Below are 21,370 nucleotides of genomic sequence, written 5' to 3' on the forward strand. Positions count from 1 at the left end.
CAGGAATTCTCCCCGGCGGCTCCCGTTTTCCTGGGAATTCCTCCTCTTCCCGCAGCTCTTCCCACCCCAATCCCAGGAAATTCCGCACCCGGAGATCCCCGAGGGGGGAATTCCAGCCCGGTCCTGGAGTTCTGGGATTCATTTTTAGCCAGAAAAGGCGGAATTCTCCCCTGGGACAAAGCTGGCTTTTTCTCCTCCCTGGATGTTTCCCTAATCCTGGAGTTGGGTTTTCCATGGAATTGGAAACTTTGGGGCAATTTTGGGCTCAAACTCCTCGTTTTTGGCTGAGCCAAAGGCCCCTCCTGAGGAAGGAAATGACATTTTTAAAACAGTTCTCTCCAGAATATTTAAATCCCCCTCTTCCCTCCTGGCAGGGGAAAATCCCAATCCCGAATTCCCGATTCCCTGGAGCTCTCTGCGTTCCGCCCCTGCCCCAATTCCCTGCTCAGGGAAAAATCTGATTTTTAAACGCTGAAAACAAACCCCAAAATGAACCATCCACAATTTATACTCCAGGTCTCACAAAACCATTTTCCCGCCCCCCCCCCCCCAAATAAATTCTCCGCTCGAGATTTCCAGGGCTGCTCTTCCAAGAATTCCAGGATCTGGGATGGGTTTCCTCTTTTTAAATTTTATTTTATTTTTTTTTTTTCCTGCTCTTCAGCTCCGCTCTGTATCGGATCATTCTGAGAATTTTATGAACTTCCTTTCTGTGGAAGAAGATTAAAAATTCCAACCCCTCGTTCCCGGTCTGGCCGTGATGTGAGGCTGCGAGGGGGGCGGGATCCTCTCCCGGGGATTTATTCCAGGGAAAAAAACGGGAGAAATGGGGTTTAAAACGCAGGGAGCTCGAGGCTGGGATCTGTTGTGGTTTCCTGGTCGATTCCCGTTCTTGCTGCACCCACGGAATTCCGCAGGGATGGGAAACTCCAGGGGATTTGTCCGGGCGTTCCCTCCTGCCTGCACCTCTCACTTCTGCTTTTCCCATTTTATTTTCCTTTCTTTCCCCATTTTACTTTGCCTTTCCCCTATTTTATTTTGCCTTATTCTCCCGTTTTAGTCTGCCTTATTTTGCCGTTTCACTTTGCCTTATTTTCCCATTTTACTTTGATTTTCCCCTCTTTTATTTTGCTTTATTTTCCCATTTCATTTTGCTTTTCCCCCATTTTATTTTGCTGCTTTTCCCATTTCATTTTGCCTTATTTCCCATTTTATTTTGCCTTATTTCCCGTTTAATTTTGCTTTTCCCTTATTTTATTCTGCCTCATTTCCCTATTTTATTTTCCCTTTTCCCCCCATTTATTTTGCTTTTTCCCCATTTTATTTCGCTGCTTTTTCCCATTTTATTCCTCCATGGAGCCCGGGCTCGGCGCCCCAAATAATCCCTAAAGAAATAATCCCTAAAAAATATTTCCCTAAAGAAAGAATTCCCTAAAGAAGGAATTTCCTGAAGGAATAATCCCGAAATTGGTGATTCCTCCTCACGGAATCCCAGGATGTTTGGGTGGGAAGGGACCTCAATTCCCACCCCTGCCCAATCCCGGGACAATTCCATGGTTTCCCTGGGAAATCCATCCCAGGCAGGACTCTCTCCGATTTTCCCATTTTTAAGTTTTTTTTTTTTTTAATTGGCTTTTCCTCTGGGAATCCGGGAAAGCCTGGGGGGGGGACCAGGGGTCATCCCATGGGATAAATGGAATTTTCGGCCTCGTTTGTCAGTTCCAGAGGGTTTTCCACTCAAAACGATCGTGGAATTTTATCCAACCACCGGGAATGTGTTGCTCCAGTGGAAATCCCGGATTTTGGAGCCGTTAGGCGGGGAGTGGCTGCAGCTGGAATTCCCTTGGGAAGCCTCCGTTCCCCAAACTCCGGGAGCTCTGATCCCACGGATCTGCCAGGGGTTCCCGACCTTCGGGCTGCCGCAATCCCGAAATTCCAGGACAAACCTGGAGCCCCAGGAGCCGGGATTGGAAAAGGCTCCCGTGGTTTTCCAGTAGCAGCCAGGAGCTCCCGGCTCTGTCCTCGGCTGCTCCCGGGATTCCGCAGTGGAAAATCACCGGGAGCGTCCCTGCCAAAGTCCCGGGGCCGGGATGGAGCCGGGAGGATCCCGGGACGGGTCTGGGATGGATCCGGGATGATCCCGGGGTGCTCTCCGCCCCGTGGATCCCGCTGGGAAGGGGCAGGACGAGCCCTTTGGAATTCCAGAATCTCCCAAAGATCCCAGTCTCCCCGGGGCTGGGGCGGCTCCAGAGCTGGGAAATGTCCGGGAGGAGCGGGAGAGGATCCCAGAGCCGGAGTGTCCCGGGCTGGGCAGGGATCAAAGGATTCCCTGCCAGAATTCCCTGCCAGAATTCCCTACCATTCCCTGGGACGCTCCGAGCTCTGCTCCGCGGCAGAATTCCACCAAAACGAGCAAAAACAACCCCAGCAATCCCACCCGAATCCCACCCGAATCCCACCCGAATCCCGTCCGAATGGCTCCCGAATGCCACCCGAATGCCTCCCGAATCCCACCCGATTCCCACCCGAATGCCTCCCGAATGCCTCCCGAACCCCACCCGAATCCCACCCGAATCCCGTCCGAATCCCACCCGAATCCCACCCGAATCCCACCCGAATCCCGTCCGAATGGCTCCCGAATCCCACCCGAATCCCATCCGAATCCCACCCGAATCCCGTCCGAATGCCTCCCGAATCCCACCCGAATGCCACCCGAATCCCATCCGAATGCCTCCCGAACCCGTCCGAATCCCACCCGAATCCCACCCGAATCCCACCCGAATCCCGCCCGATTCGCCCGGGGACCGCGTGGCGCTGCCGGGAGCGAAACGCGGCGGCTTTTCCCGACCTTTGGAATCCCGGCCGCGCCTTCCCATTCCTGGACGCTTTTAATTAAAATAAAACAAAACCCCAAACCCGCAGAGAGCCAGGGCCGGGTTCCTGCCCCCGGTATTTTTATCTGGCGGCTCCTGCGGTCCCGGCGATAGCGGCGGAGCCCGGGCGGGGCTCGGAGCCTGCGGGCGCTGCCCTGGCACCCAACCCTGCAATTCCCCCGTCCCGGCTCCCAGAATTAACTCCCGGGCCCCGCCCGGTTGCGGCCGGGCACGGAGAAACCTCCCCGAGCGTCCCCGGCTTTATTTTGGGCACAATTCCGGCGTTTTTCTCTCTCGGAGCTTCGGCGCCGAGCTGGGCGTTGAGGGCAGAACCGCCCCCCCGCCCCGCCCTCCGCCGCTCCCGGCCGGCGTCGGTCACACGAGGACGCAGCGGGGTTTGGGGAGGTTTTTGGGATTTTTGTTGTTTTTTTTTTCCCGATTTGGTAACTTTTGGCAGCGGCGCGCGAGCGGGGCGCCCCCGCCCCTCGGGAAGGAGGCGTGTCCGGGCCGGGCCACGCCCCCGCGCGCCGGGAACGCTGCGCCGCCATTGGCTGCGCGCGTGGTGACGTCAGAGCACTGCGGCGGCGCCGGCGGCGGCGCTTTAAAGGGGCCGCGCACGCGGCGGCGGCGGCTCCGAGCGGCTCCGAACCGACCCCGAGCGGCTCCGAACCGGCCCCGAACCGGCCCCGAGCGGCTCCGAACCGGCCCCGAGCGGCTCCAACTGGCCCCGAGCCCGGGCCGCCCCCGCACACTCCCGCACCGGGGCGGACCGGGCGCTCCCGGCAGGTTCCGACCCGGTAAGGAGGCGAGAGGCGGCACCGCGGCGGTACCGGGAGGTGCCGGATCCGCCACGGCTGCTGCCGGTACCGGAGGGTCCCCCCCGGTTGGACCCTGCCGGGAAGGGACGGCGCCGGTACCGGGGGGAGCCCGGGAGGGGCTGCGCCGGTGCCGGTACCGGGGAGCCGGGGCCGAACCGGGCGCTTTGCGGAGCCCCGGGGCTGCGGTAACGCCGCGGATCCCGGCAGGAAACAAAACACCGGGAGAAACCGGAGCGGCTCCGGCGCCCGGGGTGACCCGGAGCGGTCCGCCCGTGCCCGGGAATTCGGGGGGAAAGCGGAGCCCGGGACGGGCCGAGGGGATCCCGGGGCTCCGAGCGCTCCTTCCCAGGGAATTCCCGTCAATTCCCGCATTTTCTCCTCCTCCGGAGCCGCCGCCGTTGCGACCGGGTCGGGTTTAATTCCCCCGGTGCCTTTGGGATTCCCCCGGCAATTCCCGGGAATTCCGGGATCCGCGCCAGGGCAGGAGTTGGGTTTGAGTTAAAAAACCCCGAATTTGGGGTTCAAAACCTCCAAACCCGGCACGATCAGAGCGCGGCGGGGGGACGCGGCGCTGTCCCGGGATTCTCCCGGTATCCCGGGATTTCCAGGCTCGGCTCTCCCGGTCCCGGTTCTCCCGGTCCGAGCCCGGCGGTGCCGATTTCTGGGACCCCGCGGCTCTGCGGGACAGAGACCCCAAAAACCCCGGGACTGGGGTCGCAAACCGCGCCGGGAAACGATTCCCAGCGATTCCCAGGCGTCTCCCGACCCTCACCCCAAACCCGGGGAGTCGAAACCTTTACTGCCGAGCAATTATCCCGGTAATTTCCCCTCCCGACCCCTCCCGCCGCGCGTTTTTTGGAGTTTTTTTAAAATTATTATTATTTTTTCGGTGGGGTTTTTTTTGTGGGTTGGTTTTTTTTTTTTTTCGGAGATGCTCCCCCCGGGATTTCCCTTCCCTTTATCCCATCCCGAGGCAGAATTCGGGATTTCCCTTCCCTTTATCCCATCCCGGAGCAGAATTCGGGATTTCCCTTCCCTTTATCCCATCCCGAGGCAGAATTCGGGATTTCCCTTCCCTTTATCCCATCCCGGAGCAGAATTTGGGATCCTCTCCCGCCGGGATTTCCCTTCCCACACCCGCCCGGGTGTGTCCGCTGATTAATTTAAATCCAGGAGATTTCCTAAATTCTTTTTTCCCGACCCCGCAGGGGGAATTCGGGATTTCCAGACCCCGGGCGGGCTCAGCTCTGCTTCACCGCCTCGGGATTTCCGTATCCCGAGGATCTGGGATTTGGGGGGTGCCGGGTGCCCGCAGCCCGCCGAGGATTTCAATCCCCAAATTTCGCAGCCGGGGCTCGGCGCGGCTCCGTCTCCCTGCGCCGTCCGCGGTTGGATTTTGATTCCCGCGGATCGCGGCCGTGCCCGGAATTACCGGGAACCGGCTCCAGCCCCGTCCCCGCGAATCCCCGCAAACTCCAGCTCCGTCCCGCCGCCGCCGCCCACCCACCGCAACCCTCCGGGCCCGGCCGCGATTCCCGGCGGGAAATCCCCCCATTTCCAGCGCCCGGAGCGCTTTTTGGGCAGAATTCCGGCCTCGGCGTCGTTCCAGGAGAATTTCTCCGTCCAAAGGAACGCCCCGAATTAAGTGCAAGAAAATCCGGGGGCGTTTGGAGCAGGGCCGCTCTTCCCGGTTGGGTTTTTTTTTCCTGTTTTCACCGTTTTTCACCATTTCTTTTTGGGTTTTTTTTTGGTTTTTTTCCCTTTCTGTCCCTAGGGATTTTCGCTGTTCCCGGGTTTTTTTTGCTATTCCTGGTTTTGTTTCGGCCGTTCCTGTTTTTTGGGGGGTTTTGTGCGTGTTTTGTTTTATTGTGGTTTTTTGTTTGTCAGTTTTTTTAGGTTTTGTTGGGGTTTTTTTGTTTGTTTTTTTGTTTTGTTTTGTTGGTTTTTTGTTTTCCCTGTTCCCTTTTTTTTTTTTTTTCTCTTCCCGTTTTTTTGTTCTTCCCGTTTGTTTTTCGGTTTTCCTTGCTCTCCCCTCGCGGGGAACCCAGGAGCGCTCGGAGCCTCCACACGGGCTCCGCCCTCCTTTAATCCCCCCCGGAACAGGAAAACCCGGGGAAATCCAAGGAAAGCGCCCAGGATTGACGGAATTCCCTGTTCTCTGTGCCCTGCAGCGCCGTGCCGGGGATGGTGCCAGCATGAGGCGGTGCTGCCGGGCGCTGGGGCTGCCGTGCCTCCGGAAGGTCAGTGCCACCCTCGGTGCCACCCTCGGTGTCACCGTCAGTGCCACCCTCAGTGCCACCCTCGGTGCCACCATCAGTGTCACCCTCGGTGTCACCCTCGGTGTCACCCTCGGTGTCACCCTCAGTGCCACCATCAGTGTCACCCTCGGTGCCACCCTCGGTGTCACCATCCCGGTCACCTCCCGTGCCCTCGGCATTGGCTCCCAAACCGGGGACCCTTTGGGATTTGGGATTGGCTGAGGGGAGCCGGGGGGATTTGGGGTTTTAGGGAATATCCTGAGCTGGGAGGGGTCCCCAAGGATCCATCCAGGGCACCCCAAAATCCCAGCCCGGGCCCCGCCTTGGGAAGGCGCCAATTCCCTGGGGAGCTGTTCCAGAACATTCCAGCCCCTGCGGGAAGGACTCGGCCCCAAAATCCCAGCTGGGGCTGTCACCCCCTGTCCCAAATGTCACCCCCTGTCCCCGAGGTGGCACAAGGGCACCTGGGCTGTCACCCCCTGTCCCAGCTGTCACCCCCTGTCCCAGCTGTGCCGTTCCAAGGCCGCCCTCGCTGATCCCGGGGCTCTTTCCTGATCCCGGAACTTCCCGGGTCCCGCTGTCCCCTCCCGGGCAGGCTCGGTGACCTCGGGCCGGGATTAACGATCCCGGATCAGCGCCGGGGCCGGGCCTGGCACGGGGGATTAACCCCTCCCGGCCCGGCTGGGCTGAGGGCGGCCAGCAGAGCCCAGGGACAGTGACACCCCAGTGACAGTGACACAGGGACAGTGACAGCCCAGTGACAGTGACACAGGGACAGCGGGGTCTGTCCTGTCCTCCCTGCGCATGGCCGGTGCCACCAGAGCCCAGGGACAGTGACCCACCAGTGACAGTGACTCCCCAATGACACCCTAATGACAATGGCAGCCCAATGACGTCAGTCTCTCTCCCGGCAGGGCTCGGCCACGGCAGGTGACACCCAGTGACACCCCAGTGACAGTGACACCCCAGTGACAGTGACACCCCAGTGACACCCCAGTGACCCCCCAGTGACAGTGACCCCGGTCCCTCCCCCGGCAGGGCTCGGCCATGGCAGGTGACACCCAATGACACCCAGTGACCCCCCAGTGACCCCGGTCTCTCCCCCGGCAGGGCTCGGCCATGGCGGGCGCGCGGGCGGCTCCGCGCTTCCTGCTGGTGTTCGACTTTGACGAGACCATCGTGGACGAGAACAGCGACGACTCGGTGCAGCGGGGCCGGGCGCTGCCGGAGGAGCTGCGGCTCGGCGCCCGCGGCCGCCCCTACAACGAGCACATGCGGCGCGTGCTGGCCTGGCTGGGCGAGCAGGGCGTGCGCCCCGCCGACCTCAGGGCCGTCTACGAGAACCTGCCGCTGTCCCCCGGCGTGCCCGAGCTCTTCCAGTTCCTCTCCAAGCACCGCCAGCTCTTCGAGGTCGTGCTCATCTCCGACGCCAACGTCTACGGCGTGGAGGCCAAGCTGCGGGCGGCCGGCGCGCGCTCGCTCTTCCGCAAGGTCTTCAGCAACCCGGCCAGCTTCGACCGCCGCGGCTTCCTGCTGCTGGGGCCCTACCACAGCCACAAGTGCCTCCAGTGCCCGGCCAACATGTGCAAGAGGAAGATCCTGGGCGAGTACCTGGCGGAGCGGGCGCGGGAAGGCGCCGAGTTCCAGCGCGTCTTCTACGTGGGCGACGGCGCCAACGACTTCTGCCCCGCCGGGATGCTGCGGGCGGCGGACGTGGCTTTTCCCAGGAGGGGGTACCCCATGCACAGGCTGATCCAGGAGCGGCAGGAGGAGCAGCCCGGAGCGTTCCAGGCCGCCGTGGTGCCCTGGGAGTCGGCGGCGGAGGTGGCGCGGTACCTGCAGGAGCTGCTCAGGAGGAAATGCTGAGGGCAGGGCTGGGGGCTCCAGGGGTCTCAGCCCCACTCCTGCTCAGGCCCCGCTCCCGGGGATTCTCCCGCCTCTCCCAGCTCCGGACCCTGCGCCCTTTTGCTGGCGCTGACGGGGATTTTTCTTATTTTTCTTTTTTTTTTCTTTTTTTTTTTCTTTTTTTTTTTGGTTGGAGTTGTTGCTTCCTTTCCATTTTGGCCTTGAAAGAGAAATTCCTAAAAATCCTGGAGCCGGCTCCCGGTGGGCTGGGCACGTCCTTGCTCCTGCCATCCTCCCCCTGGGCTGCCTGGGGGGCTCCTTCCCCTTCCTGATCCCACCGGGAATTCCAGCAGGGAAATAAATCCCCTCTCCCTGCGCTCCTTCCCTTTCCTGACCCCGCTGGGAATTCCCTGGGCTCTTTCCCCTTTTCCTGACCCCACTGGGAATTCCAGCAGGGAATTCCCCTCTCCCTGGCCCATCCCAACCCTCGCGCTGGGGTTCGCCGTCCCCTGGGATTTTACTCTCCCGGTAAAACCCGCCGGGAGCATCAGGAAAGCCTCGGGAAGGAGCCGGAGCCTCCCCGGCCCCATAAACCCGGGCAGAGGAACCCGGGTGTCCCCGTTGTGTCCCCACAGTGTCCCCATGGTGTCCTGGTGTCCCCATGGTGTCCCGGTGTCCCCATGGTGTCCCCACGGTGTCCTGGCATCCCCACGGTGTCCCCACGGTGTCCCCACGGTGTCCCCGTTGTGTCCCAGTGTCCCCTCCCTGCCCGGAGCCGTTTCCCGGATCTCGTGAATTCCCTCGGACCCCAGGGAGGGACACTTCCCCCCCGGAGCTCCCGTGGTGCTGTGACGCCGCTGCCACCGCGTCCCCAGAGGCCAAACCCCCCCCCCCCACCACCACCGCAGTGTTAATGAAGTAATTAATGACCCCTTCTAATTGCACTCGCCGCTCTCCGGGGTTGGCTCCTCCCGGGTTTATCCCGGGTTTATCCCGGATTGATCCGCAGCCTTACCGGCCCCGAGGGCGGCCCGGCCTCCCCCGAGCCCTGGAGCCCCAAACCCCGCAGGACACAGCCAAAGCCCCCCGAGTTCCTCCTCTTCCTCCTCCTCCTCCTGCTCCCGCTCCCGTCCCGCCGCCTGGAGCTCGAAGCCATGGAATTAAAGACTGGGATCTGTGGCTGCTCTCTGTATTTGCAGGAAGCGCCAGCCCCGGCCCGAGCTGCTCTGCGTCCCTGGGGCTGCCGGGGCTCGGGAACGGCGCTGGAGCGTGCCGTGGGGGCAGGGGAGGGGCAGGGCTGGGGAGTCGGGGCTCCAAAAGCTGAAATTCCCGGCTCCAAAAGCCAAAATTCCTGGGTCCAAAAGCTGAAATTGCCAGCGCTGCAAAAGCTGAAATTCCCAGCTCCAAAAGCCCAAATTCCCAGGTCCAAAAGCCGAAATTCCCAGCACTGCAAAAGCCCAAATTCCCAGTGCTGCAAAAGCTGAAATTCCCAGCTCCAAAATCCCAAATTCCCAGCACTGCAAAAGCCAAAATTCCTGACTCCAAAAGCCCAAATTCCCGGCTCCAAAAGCTGAAATTCCTGACTCCAAAAGCCAAAATTGCCGGGTCCAAAAGCTGAAATTCCCAGCGCTGCAAAAGCTGAAATTCCCAGCGCTGCAAAAGCCCAAATTCCCAGCTCCAAAAGCCAAAATTCCCGACTCCAAAAGCCCAAATTCCCAGTGCTGCAAAAGCCCAAATTCCCGGCTCCGAAGCCTGCCAAGGACGCTCCGGAAGCCGAGGGTGCGCAGGGCTCCGGGCGGGCCGGGGCTCAGACGGGCTCCACGTAATTCCCGGGGAAGATTCCGGACTCGTGGCCCAGCACCCCCTGGCACCAGCCGTCCGAGAAGCGGCGCGTGACGAAGAGCAGCGCGCCCGGCTCCAGCGAGAGCTCGTTGTCCTTCTGCCGCTCGTAGGGGTACAGGGCCACCACTGCGGGACGGGACACGGGACGTGGAGGGGGACAGGGGACAGGGGACAGGGGACAGGGGACGGGACACGGGACATGGTACATGGGACATGGAGGGGACGGGACACGGGACACGGGACAGGAACGTGGAGGGGACAGGACGTGGGACACAGGACGTGGGACACAGGACATGGGACATGGAGGGGACATGGGACAAGGGACACGGGACACAGGACAGGCACATGGAGGGCACAGGGGCGGCCACGGCACCGCCGGGCTGCTGGGCAGGGGCTGAGCCGGGAGATCCAGGGGGTTTGGGATCCTCCCTGCCTTTTTTCAGGGATTTTGGGGTGCTCTGTATCTTTCTCAGGGATTTGGGGTGCTCCAGGGGGTTTTGGGGTGCCCTGTACCTTTCTCCAGGGGGTTTTGGGGTGCCCCGTACCCTTCTCCAGGTGGGTTGGGGTGCTCCCGGGGATTTTGGGGTGCTCTGTACCTTTCTCCAGGTAGCTCTCCGGGGCCCAGGGCGGTTCCTCTGCCGCCGGTGGCGGTGGCAGGGCCAGGTCCCCGAGGTCGGGCACGGCCGGGGGCGGCGGCAGCGGCTCGGGGTCGCCGGGGGCTGCGAAAGCCCCAGGGGTGAGGGGTGAAGGGGCCGAAACCCCCCGGGACGGGCGGGGACGGGCCCCGTGTCCCTGTGACACCCCCGGGGCTCCGCACACTCACCTGGGGCCGGGAGGTGCCCGGGGAGGGGCGGCGGGGGCGGGATGGCGGCGGCGGGTGGCCCCGGCAGCGGTGGCCCCGGCAGCGGTGGCCCCGGCAGCGGTGGCCCCGGCAGCGGTGGCGGGGCAGGAATCCCGTCCCCTGCCCCGGGAGCCGCCCCGCCGGAGCTGCGGTGGAGCAGCGGCAGCGTCAGGGCGGCACCGGAGCCCGCGGCTGTGCCAACCCTTCCCCACGCCGTGCCCCATCTCCTCCCGCCCGCCCTGGGCCCCATCTCCCACCAGTTCCCACCATCTCCCACCATCTCCCATCACTTCCCACCATCTCCCACCAGTTCCCACCATCTCCCATCACTTCCCCTCTCCCTAAAGGATATTTTTGCTCCGGACACGAGGGCAGTGAATCCCCCAGAACCCTTTTGTGGGGTTGGTTTTTCCCAAAGCCCCGAGCTCCCGGTACCTGAGGGGGGGCTCGGAGCTGCCAGGGGCTGCCGGGAGCTTCCCCTCGGGAACCACGGGCGGCTGCACGGGCTCGGGGACGCGGCTGCTCCTCCTGCGGGGACGGGAGGGGGTCAGCGGGGTCAGCGGGGTCAGCGGGGTCAGTGGGGTCAATGGGGTCAGCAGGGTCAGCGGGGTCAATGGGGTCAATGGGGTCAGCGGGGTCAATGGGGTCAGTGGGGTCAGCGGGGTCAATGGGGTCAGTGGGGTCAGCGGGGGCAGTGGGGGCAGTGGGTTGGGATGGGATCAATTGGTTGGGATCCATGGGGTCAATGGGGACAATGGGATAAATTGGTTGGGATCAATGGGATCAGTTGGATGGGATCAGTGGGACAATGGGATCAATTGGTTGGGATCAATGGGATCAGTGGGACAATGGGATCAATTGGTTGGGATCAATGGGATCAGTGGGACAATGGGATCAATTGGTTGGGATCCATGGGATCAATGGGATGGGATCAGTGGGTTGAGATGGGATCAGTTGGTTGGGATCCATGGGTTCAATTGGTTGGGATCATTGGGATCAATGGGATCAGTTGGTTGGGATCCATGGGATCCCTGGGACAGGATGGGACCCCGACCGAGCCCACTCCCCGTGCCACCCCCGTTGGTGGCACACCAGGGCCGCTCCCCAGGGCCCGGCCCGGCTCACCCCAGCGTTCCCGCAGCCTGTGCCGAGGAGGATTTGGTGCTTTTCCGAGCCAGCGTGCCGGTGCGGGACAGCTGCGTGCTGGTGTCCTGCGCACGGGGACACACGGACACGGCCGGGGGTCACCCTGCCCCGGGGGTCACCCTGCCCCGGGGGTCACCCTGCCCCGGGACACCCCCGGGAACGGGACGGGACACCCCCGGGAACGGGACGGGACACCCCCGGGAAAGGGACGGGACACCCCCGGGAACGGGACGGGACACCCCCGGGGCCCCGGGGAGCGGAAGGAGCCGCGGCTGCGGGGGCGGCCACGAGGAACCGGCACCGTGGGAACGGCGGCCGCCACTTCCCCCCGGCCCCGCCGGGGCTGTGTGTGCTCGGAACCTGCCCGTGGGGGATTTCCGGAGTGGGGAGCGCTCCGTGGGGCTGGGAGCGCTCTGAACCCCACACACGGGGGATTTCCGGAGTGGGGAGCGCTCCGTGGGGCTGGGAGCGCTCTGAACCCCACACACGGGGGATTTCCGGAGTGGGGAGCGCTCCGTGGGGCTGGGAGCGCTCTGAACCTTCCCCTGGGGGATTTCCGGAGTGGGGAGCGCTCCGTGGGGCTGGGAGCGCTCTGAACCCCACACACGGGGGATTTCCGGAGTGGGGAGCGCTCCGTGGGGCTGGGAGCGCTCTGAACCCCGCACATGGGGGATTTCCAGAGCGAGGAACGTTCTGTGGGGCTCCAAAACCCCTGCTGTGGGGGATTTCTGCAGTGAGGAACGCTCTGTGGGGCTGAGAGGTCTCCAAAACGCTTTTGTGGGCAGCTTTCAGAGCTGGGAAAGGCTCCGCGGGGCTGTGAGGATTCCAGCCCCCTCCAGTGGGGTTTTCCAGGGCTGGGAAAGGCTCCGCGGGGCTGTGAGGATTCCAACCCCCTCCAGTGGGGTTTTCCAGAGCTGGGAAAGGCTCCGTGGGGCTCAGACCCCCAGAGCCGAGTGGGCTGCACCCCACTGCTCCACGCAGGAGGGCTCTGAGCCCCCCCTGCGCCCCTCAGGGTGACACTGGGGACACTGGGGACCGAAAAGCGCCGCCCCCGCCCCGCCCCGGGACCCCTGCTGACCTTGACGCCGTGGCCGACGTGGTCCAGGACGCTGAAGTTGAGGGGTTTCCTGTAATAGGGCTCCAGCACGGGGGGCTCCGGGGGGGCCACGACCTTGTGGCAGCTCGGGATCGTCCTGGTGACGGTCAGCGCGCCGATCTCGCGCCGCGACACCTTCTCCTTGTGGATGTCCACCCACTGCCGAGGGGACACCCACTGTCCCCAGAGCCCCGTGCCAGGCCCTGCAGCACCCCCGGGCGCCCCCAGGTCCCTGCCCCGGAGGGAGGGGATTTGGGATGGGATGGGATCGATGGGATGGAGAGGATCGGGAGAGGGCGGGTGGCTCTGCAGAGTGTCCCCAAGCTGCGGGGGGACAAGGCCAGCCTCCGGCACGGGGACAGTGTGGCAGCCAGGCCAAGGCTCTGAGCTCCCACGTGGAGGTTTTGGGGCAGTTTGGGATTGGTGGATGTGACAGGAAAACAGCCCCGAGCCCAGGGAGGAGCTGGATCTGCATTCCCATGGCACAGGAAGGGTCTGGATCTGCATTCCCATGGCACAGGGAGGGTCTGGATCTGCATTCCCATGGCACAGGGAGGGTCTGGATCTGCATTCCCATGGCACAGGGAGGGTCTGGATCTGCATTCCCATGGCACAGGGAGGGTCTGGATCTGCATTCCCATGGCACAGGGAGGGTCTGGATCTGCATTCCAATGGCACTGGAAGGGTCTGGATCTGCATTCCCATGGCACAGGGAGGGTCTCTGATCTGCATTCCCATGGCACAGGAAGGGTCTGGATCTGCATTCCCATGGCACAGGAAGGGTCTGGATCTGCATTCCCATGGCACAGGAAGGGTCTGGATCTGCATTCCCATGGCACAGGGAGGGTCTGGATCTGCATTCCCATGGCACAGGGAGGGTCTGGATCTGCATTCCCATGGCACAGGGAGGGTCTGGATCTGCATTCCCATGGCACAGGGAGGGTCTGGATCTGCATTCCCATGGCACAGGAAGGGTCTGGATCTGCATTCCCATGGCACAGGGAGGGTCTGGATCTGCATTCCCATGGCACTGGGAGGGTCTGGATCTGCATTCCCATGGCACAGGGAGGGTCTGGATCTGCATTCCCATGGCACAGGGAGGGTCTCCGGCCCCTCGGAGCTGCCCAAACCCCTTTTCCCGACCCCGCTCCCCCCGGGACGATCCCACCTGTGCCACGCAGGTGATGTCGGCCTCCACCTGGCGCAGCTGGGCCGCCTGCAGGTCCAGCAGGCGCAGGAAGGCGCTGGCCAGGCTGCTGACCTGGTAGGTGACGCTGGCCAGGGACTGCGTGCTCAGGGCCATCGTCTCCTCCAACGCCTTCCTCTTGTCGCCGGCCTGCGGGGGACAGAGCGGCGTGTGGCACCGGCACCGGCGCCTTTCCTTCTGCTTTCCAAATGCCTCACACTTCCCCCGGCGCGCCGGCGGGAGGGGGGATCCAGGGATTCACCGGCATTCCTGCCGGGAATTCCCGCCTCACGCCTCCCCCGGCCCCCAGCACACCAGGGATTCACCGGCATTCCTGCCGGGAGTGATGCTCTGGAAGCTTCCAGAGCTCACTGAGCGCCCGGCTCGGGCTGGTGGCCACCCCTGGGGACAGCTGGCCACGTGTGGGACACCTGGCGGTGCCAGCGGCGCGCAGGGACGCGGCGTCAGCGCCCGGAATAGCTCAGAGCATTTCCCCTCGGTTCTGCCCCGCTGGCTCCCGGCCCTCGGGGCTGCCAGGGACGGCAGGGACAGGGGGGACAGGGGGGACAGGAGGGACAGGAGGGGACAGGAGGGACAGGGGGGACAGGGGGGATGGCAGGGACAGCAGAGACAGCAGGGACAGCAGGGACAGGTGCCACCTCCCAGCCCCTGTGACAGCCCAGGACACGCTGCTGGCCCCGGCGCTCTCCCACGGCTTCTCCAGAGAAACCAATCCCCTGGAGAGCCCTCCCTGCATCCCGAGTCCTCCCTGCATCCCAAACCCTGCATCCTACACCCTCTCTGCATCCCGAACCCTCCATCCCGAACCCTCCATCCCGAACCCTCCATCCCGAACCCTCCATCCCGAACCCTCGCCAGAGCTGCTGGGGAGCAGGAGCAGAACCCGAACGCGGCAGAGGGCGGCAGGGGAAGCCGGGCCGGGAGGCAGCGGCGATGCTCAGGGGCAAAACCTCCCCGGACCCCCGGGACCCCCAGGACCCCCAGGACCCCCCCGACCTGCAGGTAGTTGCTGTGGCAGTACTCGGCCACCCGCAGCAGGTTTCCGTGCTGCTCCCGCAGCAGCCGCCGGCCCTCGGGGATGCGGCTGAGGCGGAGCTGCTCCAGCTCCGACATCGCTCTCCGGGCTCGGCTCTCGCTTCCTCCCCGCCGCCGCGGAGTTTTGAGGCGCCGGCGGTGCTGACGCAGGGCCCGAGGGCGCCGCGGTGTCCCCGTCCCGTCCGGGACACGCCGCCCCGCCCGGGGCAGGCACGGGGCCCGGCCCCACGGGGAACGGCGGAGGGGCAGCGCCGGGAGGGGACAGGGGAAGGATGTGAGTCACGGGAGCTGGAGGCTCGGGGAGGGACCCCCAGAGGATCCCGACCCTAAAAGGATCCTGACCCCAAAATCGTCCCGACTGCCAAAGGATCCTGGCACTAAAATCGTCCTGGCCCCAAAAGGATCCTGGCCCCAAAGGGATCCCAGCCCCAGAAGGATCCTGGCCCCAAAGGGATCCCAGCCCCAAAAGGATCCTGGCCCCAAAGGGATCCCAGCCCCAGAAGGATCCTGGCCCCAAAGGGATCCTGGCCCCAAAGGGATCCCAGCCCCAAAGGGATCCTGGCCCCAGAAGGATCCCAGCCCCAAAGGGATCCCGGCCCCCATCTGTGCCCCCTGTGCCCACGTCCCCGAGGCACCGCCGTCCTCCCGACAGCAATCCCGGGAATTCTCGCTGCCCTCGGCTGGCACGGGCCAAGGGAAGGGAGCGTTCCTGGACGCTCCCGGTGCCCGTCCCTGGCACAGCGCTCAGGGCACGGTGGGACAGGCCCGGTGCCCCCCCGGCCGGGGACAGCGCGTCCTTGGCCGGGCGCGTTTCACATCCCCGCAGGAAATTCCCACTTCCCCGTGCTTGGAGAGCGCTTCCAGCCCGTCCCGCTGCTCCTCCCGCGGCCCCGGGCTGTGTCCCCGGCCAGGGGGGGACAGGAGAACCCCCGGGCTGGGCCGGGCCTTCCTGAGCCCATCCCGAGCCCATCCCGAGCCCATCCCGAGCCCAGCCCGAGGGAAGTGATGGATTTCCTGCGGGAAAATCTCCGCCTCGGCACCGGGACAGAGCCGCGGCTGCTCGCACAGCCCCGCGGCGCCGGGGCCGCACGCACCGGGGGGAGGCGGCGGGACCCCCGGGGTCAGTCCGGGTCAGTCCTGGGGTCAGTCCTGGGGTCAGTCCTGGGATCAGTCCTGGGGTCATTCCCGGGGTCATTCCCAGGGGTCAGTCCCAGAGGTCATTGACAGGGATCATTCCCGGGGGTCACCTCCAGGGGTCACTCCCAGTGATCATTCCCAGGAATTACTCCCAGAGATCACTCCTAGGGGTCACTCCCCGTCGTCATTCCCAGTGATCATTCCTAGTGATCATTCCCAGTGATCATTCCTAGGGTCACCCCCGGGGTCACTCCCAGTGATCATTCCCGGGGTCACTCCGGGGTCACTCCGGGGTCACTCCCGCCGCTCCGGACAGGATCCCCACTTCTCCCCACCCATGGCGCAGTGCCCGGGGCTCTCCGGGGCATTCCAGCCCCTGGTGGGGTTTGGGGTGCTCCAGCAGTGGGTGGGGTTTGGGGTGTCCCAGCCCCTGGTGGAGTTTGGGATATTTCAGCCCCAGGTGGGGTTTGGGCTGTCCCAGGTGGGGTTTGGGATGTCCCAGGTGGGGTCTGGGCTGTCCCAGGTGGGGTTTGGGATGTCACAGGTGGGGTTTGGGATGTCCCAGGTGGGGTTTGGAATGTCCCAGGTGGGGTCTGGGATGTCCCAGGTGGGGTTTGGGATGTCCCAGGTGGGGTTTGGGGTGCTCCAGCAGCCCCTCCCCGCGATTATCCAGGGCTAATTCCCGACACCTGACCGGCTTAGGCTGCTGAGCCCTTAATCACCGGCTTAGGCACAAAGACATCTGCAGCCAGCCCCGGCCCCAGCCCCAGCCCCGGCCCCGGCCCCGCGCTCCGCGGGCTCCGAGCGCACAGGTGAGTGCTGCCGGCCTCGGGAGGAAAATCCCGGGAGAGCTCGGGCTCCCGGCGGAGCTCCCGGGGTCCCCGAGCAGCCCTGGGGGGTTTTGGGGAGGGGGGGGAAGGGTTGGGTCCCAAAAACTTTCAGAGGTGTGGAAATATTCCCAGGGACCATTCCCGGGGTCATTCCCAAGGGTCAGGAACAGTGGAGGAGCCGCGCTGTAAAAACCCGGAGGAAATAAAAAAATTTTTTAAACGTCTTGAATTCCTTAGAAAAGCCAGGAAGGCGTCCCAAGACGCCGGTCAGGGGCAGCGGGGAGGGTCCCGATCCCGTGGGATAACCCCGATAATCCCAATAATCAGCCACTCCCTCGGCTCCAGGGCAAAATGGCTCAGGACATGACGGAGAAGGAGCTGCTGAAGATGGAGCTGGACCAGCTGAAGAAGGAGGTGAAGAACGAGAGGCAGATGGTGAGCTGGGCACCCGAGGGGGGATTTTCCTGAAATGGGGAGAAGGAGGTGAACCCCAGGCCCTGAAATGGATCCCCCAAATCCAGGCAGGAGCACCCCAGACTCTGTCCCCCGGGAAATGCTCCCATCCCAGCCCCACAGCTGGACAGGCTCTAGGACACCCCAGGAATGCTCTGGGACACCCCAGGGATCCTTTGGGACACCCCGGAGTTACCAGGACACCCCAGGGATTATCTGGGATCCTTTGGAATACCCAAGAAATGGTTTTAGGACACCCCAAGGATGCTCTGAGTCGCCCCGGGGATGGTTTTGGGACACCCCAGGGGTTATTTGGGATGCTCTGGCACACCCCAGGGGTGGTTTTGGGATGCCCCAGGGGTGATTTTGGGATGCCGCATGCCAGGTGGATCCCCCAGGGGTGGTTTTGGGATGCCCCAGAGGTGGTTTTGGGATGCCCGATGCCAGGTGGATGCCCCAGGGGTGATTTTGGAATGCCTCATCCTGGGTGGATCCCCCAGGGGTGGTTTTGGGACGCCCCAGGGGTGGTTTTGGGACGCCCCAGGGGTGGTTTTGGGATGCCCCAGGGGTGGTTTTGGGATGCCCCAGGGGTGGTTTTGGGATGCCCCAGGGATGGTTTTGGGATGCCCCAGGGGTGGTTTTGGGATGCCCGATGCCCTGCTCCCCTCTCCCGGCGGCACGGGCGGCTCCGTGGGCACCGGGAACGTCCGGGCACTGGGAATTCCTCCCTCCCGGCAGGTCTCCAAGACGGGCAAGGAGATCAAGGAGTACATCGAGTCCATGGCGGGCGAGGACCCGCTGCTCAAGGGCGTCCCCGAGGACAAGAACCCCTTCAAGGAGAAGGGCGGCTGCACCATCAGCTGACCCCAGGACTGGCATCGCCCCGCTCCCCCCTTGCCAGCCCCGAACCCGACCCCAGCGCAGTTAAAGGGCAGCAAAAAGGAGAAAAAGGAGAAAAAACTCCACCCCGAACCCCCAAATCCTCCCCACCCGCCGCCGCCGCTCGCGGCTGAGCTTTGGCTCCCCGCGAGCAGAAGGAAAAGAGCGAAATTTCTGCGTTGTTTAATGCAGCTGGGGGCGGTGGAAACAGCGAGCTGAGTCTGCTCCGAGCCTCTGAGCTCATCCCCGCTGGCCCAAAGGTCCCGGAGCCCTCCCTTCCCTGGGGATTCCATGTGGGATCAGCATGGGATGGAGGGAGATGCCACCAGCCCCCCTCCTCCTCCTCCAGGTCTCGCTTCCTCCTCTGGAAAAGCCCTGGAAAATCAGATTTGTGACCGTGCTGTCACCTGGAGCCATCCCTGAGCTGCGCCCTGGGGTTTTGGGGTTTTTTTTAGCACAAATTTAATCTTCTGCTTGACCAAAAAAAACCCCAAAACCCCAGGGCGCAGCCAGCTCCCGAATGCAGTGGGCTTTGCTGTTGGGAGCTCTTCTGCTTTTTCTTTCCTTTTTTATTTTATTTTATTTTTTTAATCCAGCTCCGTTTTAATCTTGGGGAAAACTCTCCCAGAACTGCCCCAAACCCCAAAAGAGAAGTGGCAGCAGTTTGAATTCAGGAGTCTCTCGGGGCTCTGTCTCCATCCCAGAGGAACAACCGGTTCAAATCCAAGGAAATCCCTCTGGATCCCTGCTTTCCTGCCCGCTGGATCTCGGCTCACCCGCGGGGCAAAGGCACTGCAGACACCCTAAAAACAGGAGGAGACAGAAAAAGCGGATTTTTCTCAAGCAGGGGGGAAAAAAAAGTGGATTTTCCTCAAGCCCCCTCCCTCCCCTGCAGCCGTCCCTGCACCCCCTGGCCCCTAAAACACCCCAAAATCGAGTTTTGTTCTTTCTGGCAGATGCTCAATAAACCCTCCAGCACCGCCGCGGCCTCTGTCTCTCTTGCAGGAGAATTTGGGATTTTCTTGCAGGAGAATTCCCAGGATTTTGGGGCTTTATTTTTGCTCGAAGTGGCTTTTATTTGCCACAGCGGCTGACCTCGCCCTCTCAAATGTTGGCTTGTGACCGATGCCACGCTCCATCTTTCAGTGCTTTTTTTTTTTTTTTAAACTCTGGATGCACGGTGGGGCTGAATTTTGCTTTGTGGTGGAGTTTTTGAAGGTTCTGAGGGTGGGTTTTTTTTTTTTTTTGGGGGGGGGGGAATGCAGAATCCTATTTTTTGATGGAGTTGGTGGGGTTTTTTAGGGGGACTGATGGAGCTGGATGTGAGACGCTCCTTAATTAATTTGGGGCGCACTCAAAAACGCTGCTTCTTATCCTGGCCACGGCGCCAAGATAATTTCAGGCTATTCAGGCTGAAAAAAAATAAAACCCATATATTCGTGGCATGGACTTGCGGCGATCGGCTCGACCTGGGTCTGAGCTGCCCCTAATCCGGGGCGATAACCGGGCCGTGGCCGGAGGGGATTGACCCGTTAATCGCCGGGAACGTGCGTCAGAGCCGGCTGAGCCGCCTCGGAGGGGATTCGGGCCGCGGCCGGCCCCAGAGCGGCTTAGGGCAGCGCCGGAGGAGCCCGCGGCGTCGTGAGGGCTCGAACCCGCCATGAGGGCTCCGGGGCGTTGAGGGGGAGCCGGGGCAAAGAGCGCGCCCAGCCAATAGCAAGGCGGGAGTGGTAGAGTGACAGCCGGCTCGGCCAATCAGCGGTGGAGAAGAGAGAGCCCGAAACCTCGCCCGGAGAAACGGATGGCTGAAGGGGGAGGAGGTTCAAAGAGACATTACAGCCAATAAAAACAGGCTATTTCCAGAGTGACAGACCAAAGAGCCAATCAGCCATGGGAAACGGAGACCGCGATTCTCCCCGGGGGGCTCCGGGGCGCGCCCGTGGGAGGCGGGGCGTAGCGGGAGGCCAGCCAATAGAAACACAGAAATGCCAGAGTGACGTCGTACTCAGCCAATCAGCGGCGGAACACGGCGAGAGCCCTCCGGCTCCCGTCCTCAGCCTTTCCCCCGCGCCTGCGCCGTGAAGCGCCGGCGCCCACGCACAAAATGGAGCGCGGCGGGCGCCGGTGCGGGCCCGGCGCTCCCGGCGCGGCCCCCGCGGCCTCTCAGCCCAGCCCGGTCCTTTCCGCTTCCCCGCCCGGCCCCGGCGCGGCGGCGGCGTCAGGCAAAAAGAAACGCGAGGTCCCACCGAGATTTGAACTCGGATCGCTGGATTCAAAGTCCAGAGTGCTAACCATTACACCATGGGACCGCTGGGTGTACCGGGACGCGCCGCGCGCCCTCCCTATCCCTCCGCCCGCGGGAAATAGTCCCGGCGCCGTCCGCGGGAATTCCGGGAATTGCGGGAATTGCGGGAATTCCGGCCCTGAACGCCTCCTGCAGCCCCGGCACCGCCGCTGGCAGCCTCGTGCCCGCCACTCTCTTTTCCACTTTTATTTCTGATTTTTTTTTTTTTTTTTACTTATTTCTGCCTTTGTCATCTGGGTTTTCCCCCTTATTTTCTCCCTTTCTTTCTCTGTTTCCCACTTAATTTTTTTTCCCACTCCATTTTCCATTTATTCCTCTGTTCCCCCTTTCTTTCTTCGCTGTTTATTTCTCCTTTTCCCACTTGTTTCCCCTCATTTCCCTATTTTATTTATCCAGTTTTATTTTCCCATCCGTTTCCCTTTTTTTCCCTCCCCAATCCCACAAATCCACGCAAACACTTGAATTTTTTTTTTTGGTTCTTCCTTCTCTGTTTTTGCTCTTTTATTTTTCACAACAAAACAGTGGAAATAAAGCGATTTGTGACCAAAAAAAAAAAAAAATTGGAAAAGGAAAAAGGAAAACAAAGAAAAGGCAAAACAACATCCCAGAAATCACAATTCTTACCTAAAGAGCCTGAGATTTCCTGGGAAAAGCAGCACCTTTGGATGCTCCCAAAATTCGGCTGCATCCCCCTCCCTTCCCTGAAAAAAAAACCCCAAAACCTTTGGAAAAATAATCAAAAAACCAGGTTGGATTTTCCGGGATGGGAATTCCAGGGCTTGGGAATGACCCCTGGGAAGGAGCC

General features: G+C 62.3%; 3 protein-coding genes and 1 non-coding gene across 4 annotated transcripts; 2 read left to right on the plus strand and 2 right to left on the minus strand.

Moving 5' to 3' along the window:
* The first annotated feature begins 7,067 nt into the window (after positions 1-7,067).
* Positions 7,068-9,068, plus strand: PHOSPHO1 (phosphoethanolamine/phosphocholine phosphatase 1). Its single transcript, XM_040087503.2, has one exon. It carries the CDS (start codon positions 7,069-7,071, stop codon positions 7,813-7,815), a length of 747 nt encoding a protein of 248 aa, XP_039943437.1. The 5' UTR covers position 7,068; the 3' UTR covers positions 7,816-9,068.
* On the minus strand, positions 8,907-15,047 carry ABI3 (ABI family member 3). The gene is made up of 8 exons (XM_058423689.1): positions 14,923-15,047; positions 13,888-14,055; positions 12,702-12,878; positions 11,603-11,688; positions 10,913-11,005; positions 10,442-10,623; positions 10,233-10,373; positions 8,907-9,762 (listed from the first exon to the last, which is right to left on the minus strand). The coding sequence occupies exons 1-8, from the start codon at positions 15,037-15,039 to the stop codon at positions 9,602-9,604; spliced, it is 1,125 nt and encodes a 374-aa protein (XP_058279672.1). The 5' UTR covers positions 15,040-15,047; the 3' UTR covers positions 8,907-9,601.
* A 1,810-nt stretch (positions 15,048-16,857) lies between these two features.
* GNGT2 (G protein subunit gamma transducin 2) lies at positions 16,858-19,403 on the plus strand. The gene is made up of 3 exons (XM_040087382.2): positions 16,858-16,910; positions 17,274-17,363; positions 18,120-19,403. The coding sequence occupies exons 2-3, from the start codon at positions 17,280-17,282 to the stop codon at positions 18,243-18,245; spliced, it is 210 nt and encodes a 69-aa protein (XP_039943316.1). The 5' UTR covers positions 16,858-16,910; positions 17,274-17,279; the 3' UTR covers positions 18,246-19,403.
* Positions 19,404-20,497: 1,094 nt separating this feature from the next.
* Positions 20,498-20,569, minus strand: TRNAQ-UUG (transfer RNA glutamine (anticodon UUG)). Its single transcript has one exon. It is a non-coding gene; the product is annotated as a tRNA-Gln (tRNA).
* Between the last annotated feature and the right edge of the window lie 801 nt (positions 20,570-21,370).

The sequence above is a fragment of the Hirundo rustica genome, chromosome 27 (assembly GCF_015227805.2).
Source record: "Hirundo rustica isolate bHirRus1 chromosome 27, bHirRus1.pri.v3, whole genome shotgun sequence".
NCBI lineage: Eukaryota > Metazoa > Chordata > Aves > Passeriformes > Hirundinidae > Hirundo > Hirundo rustica.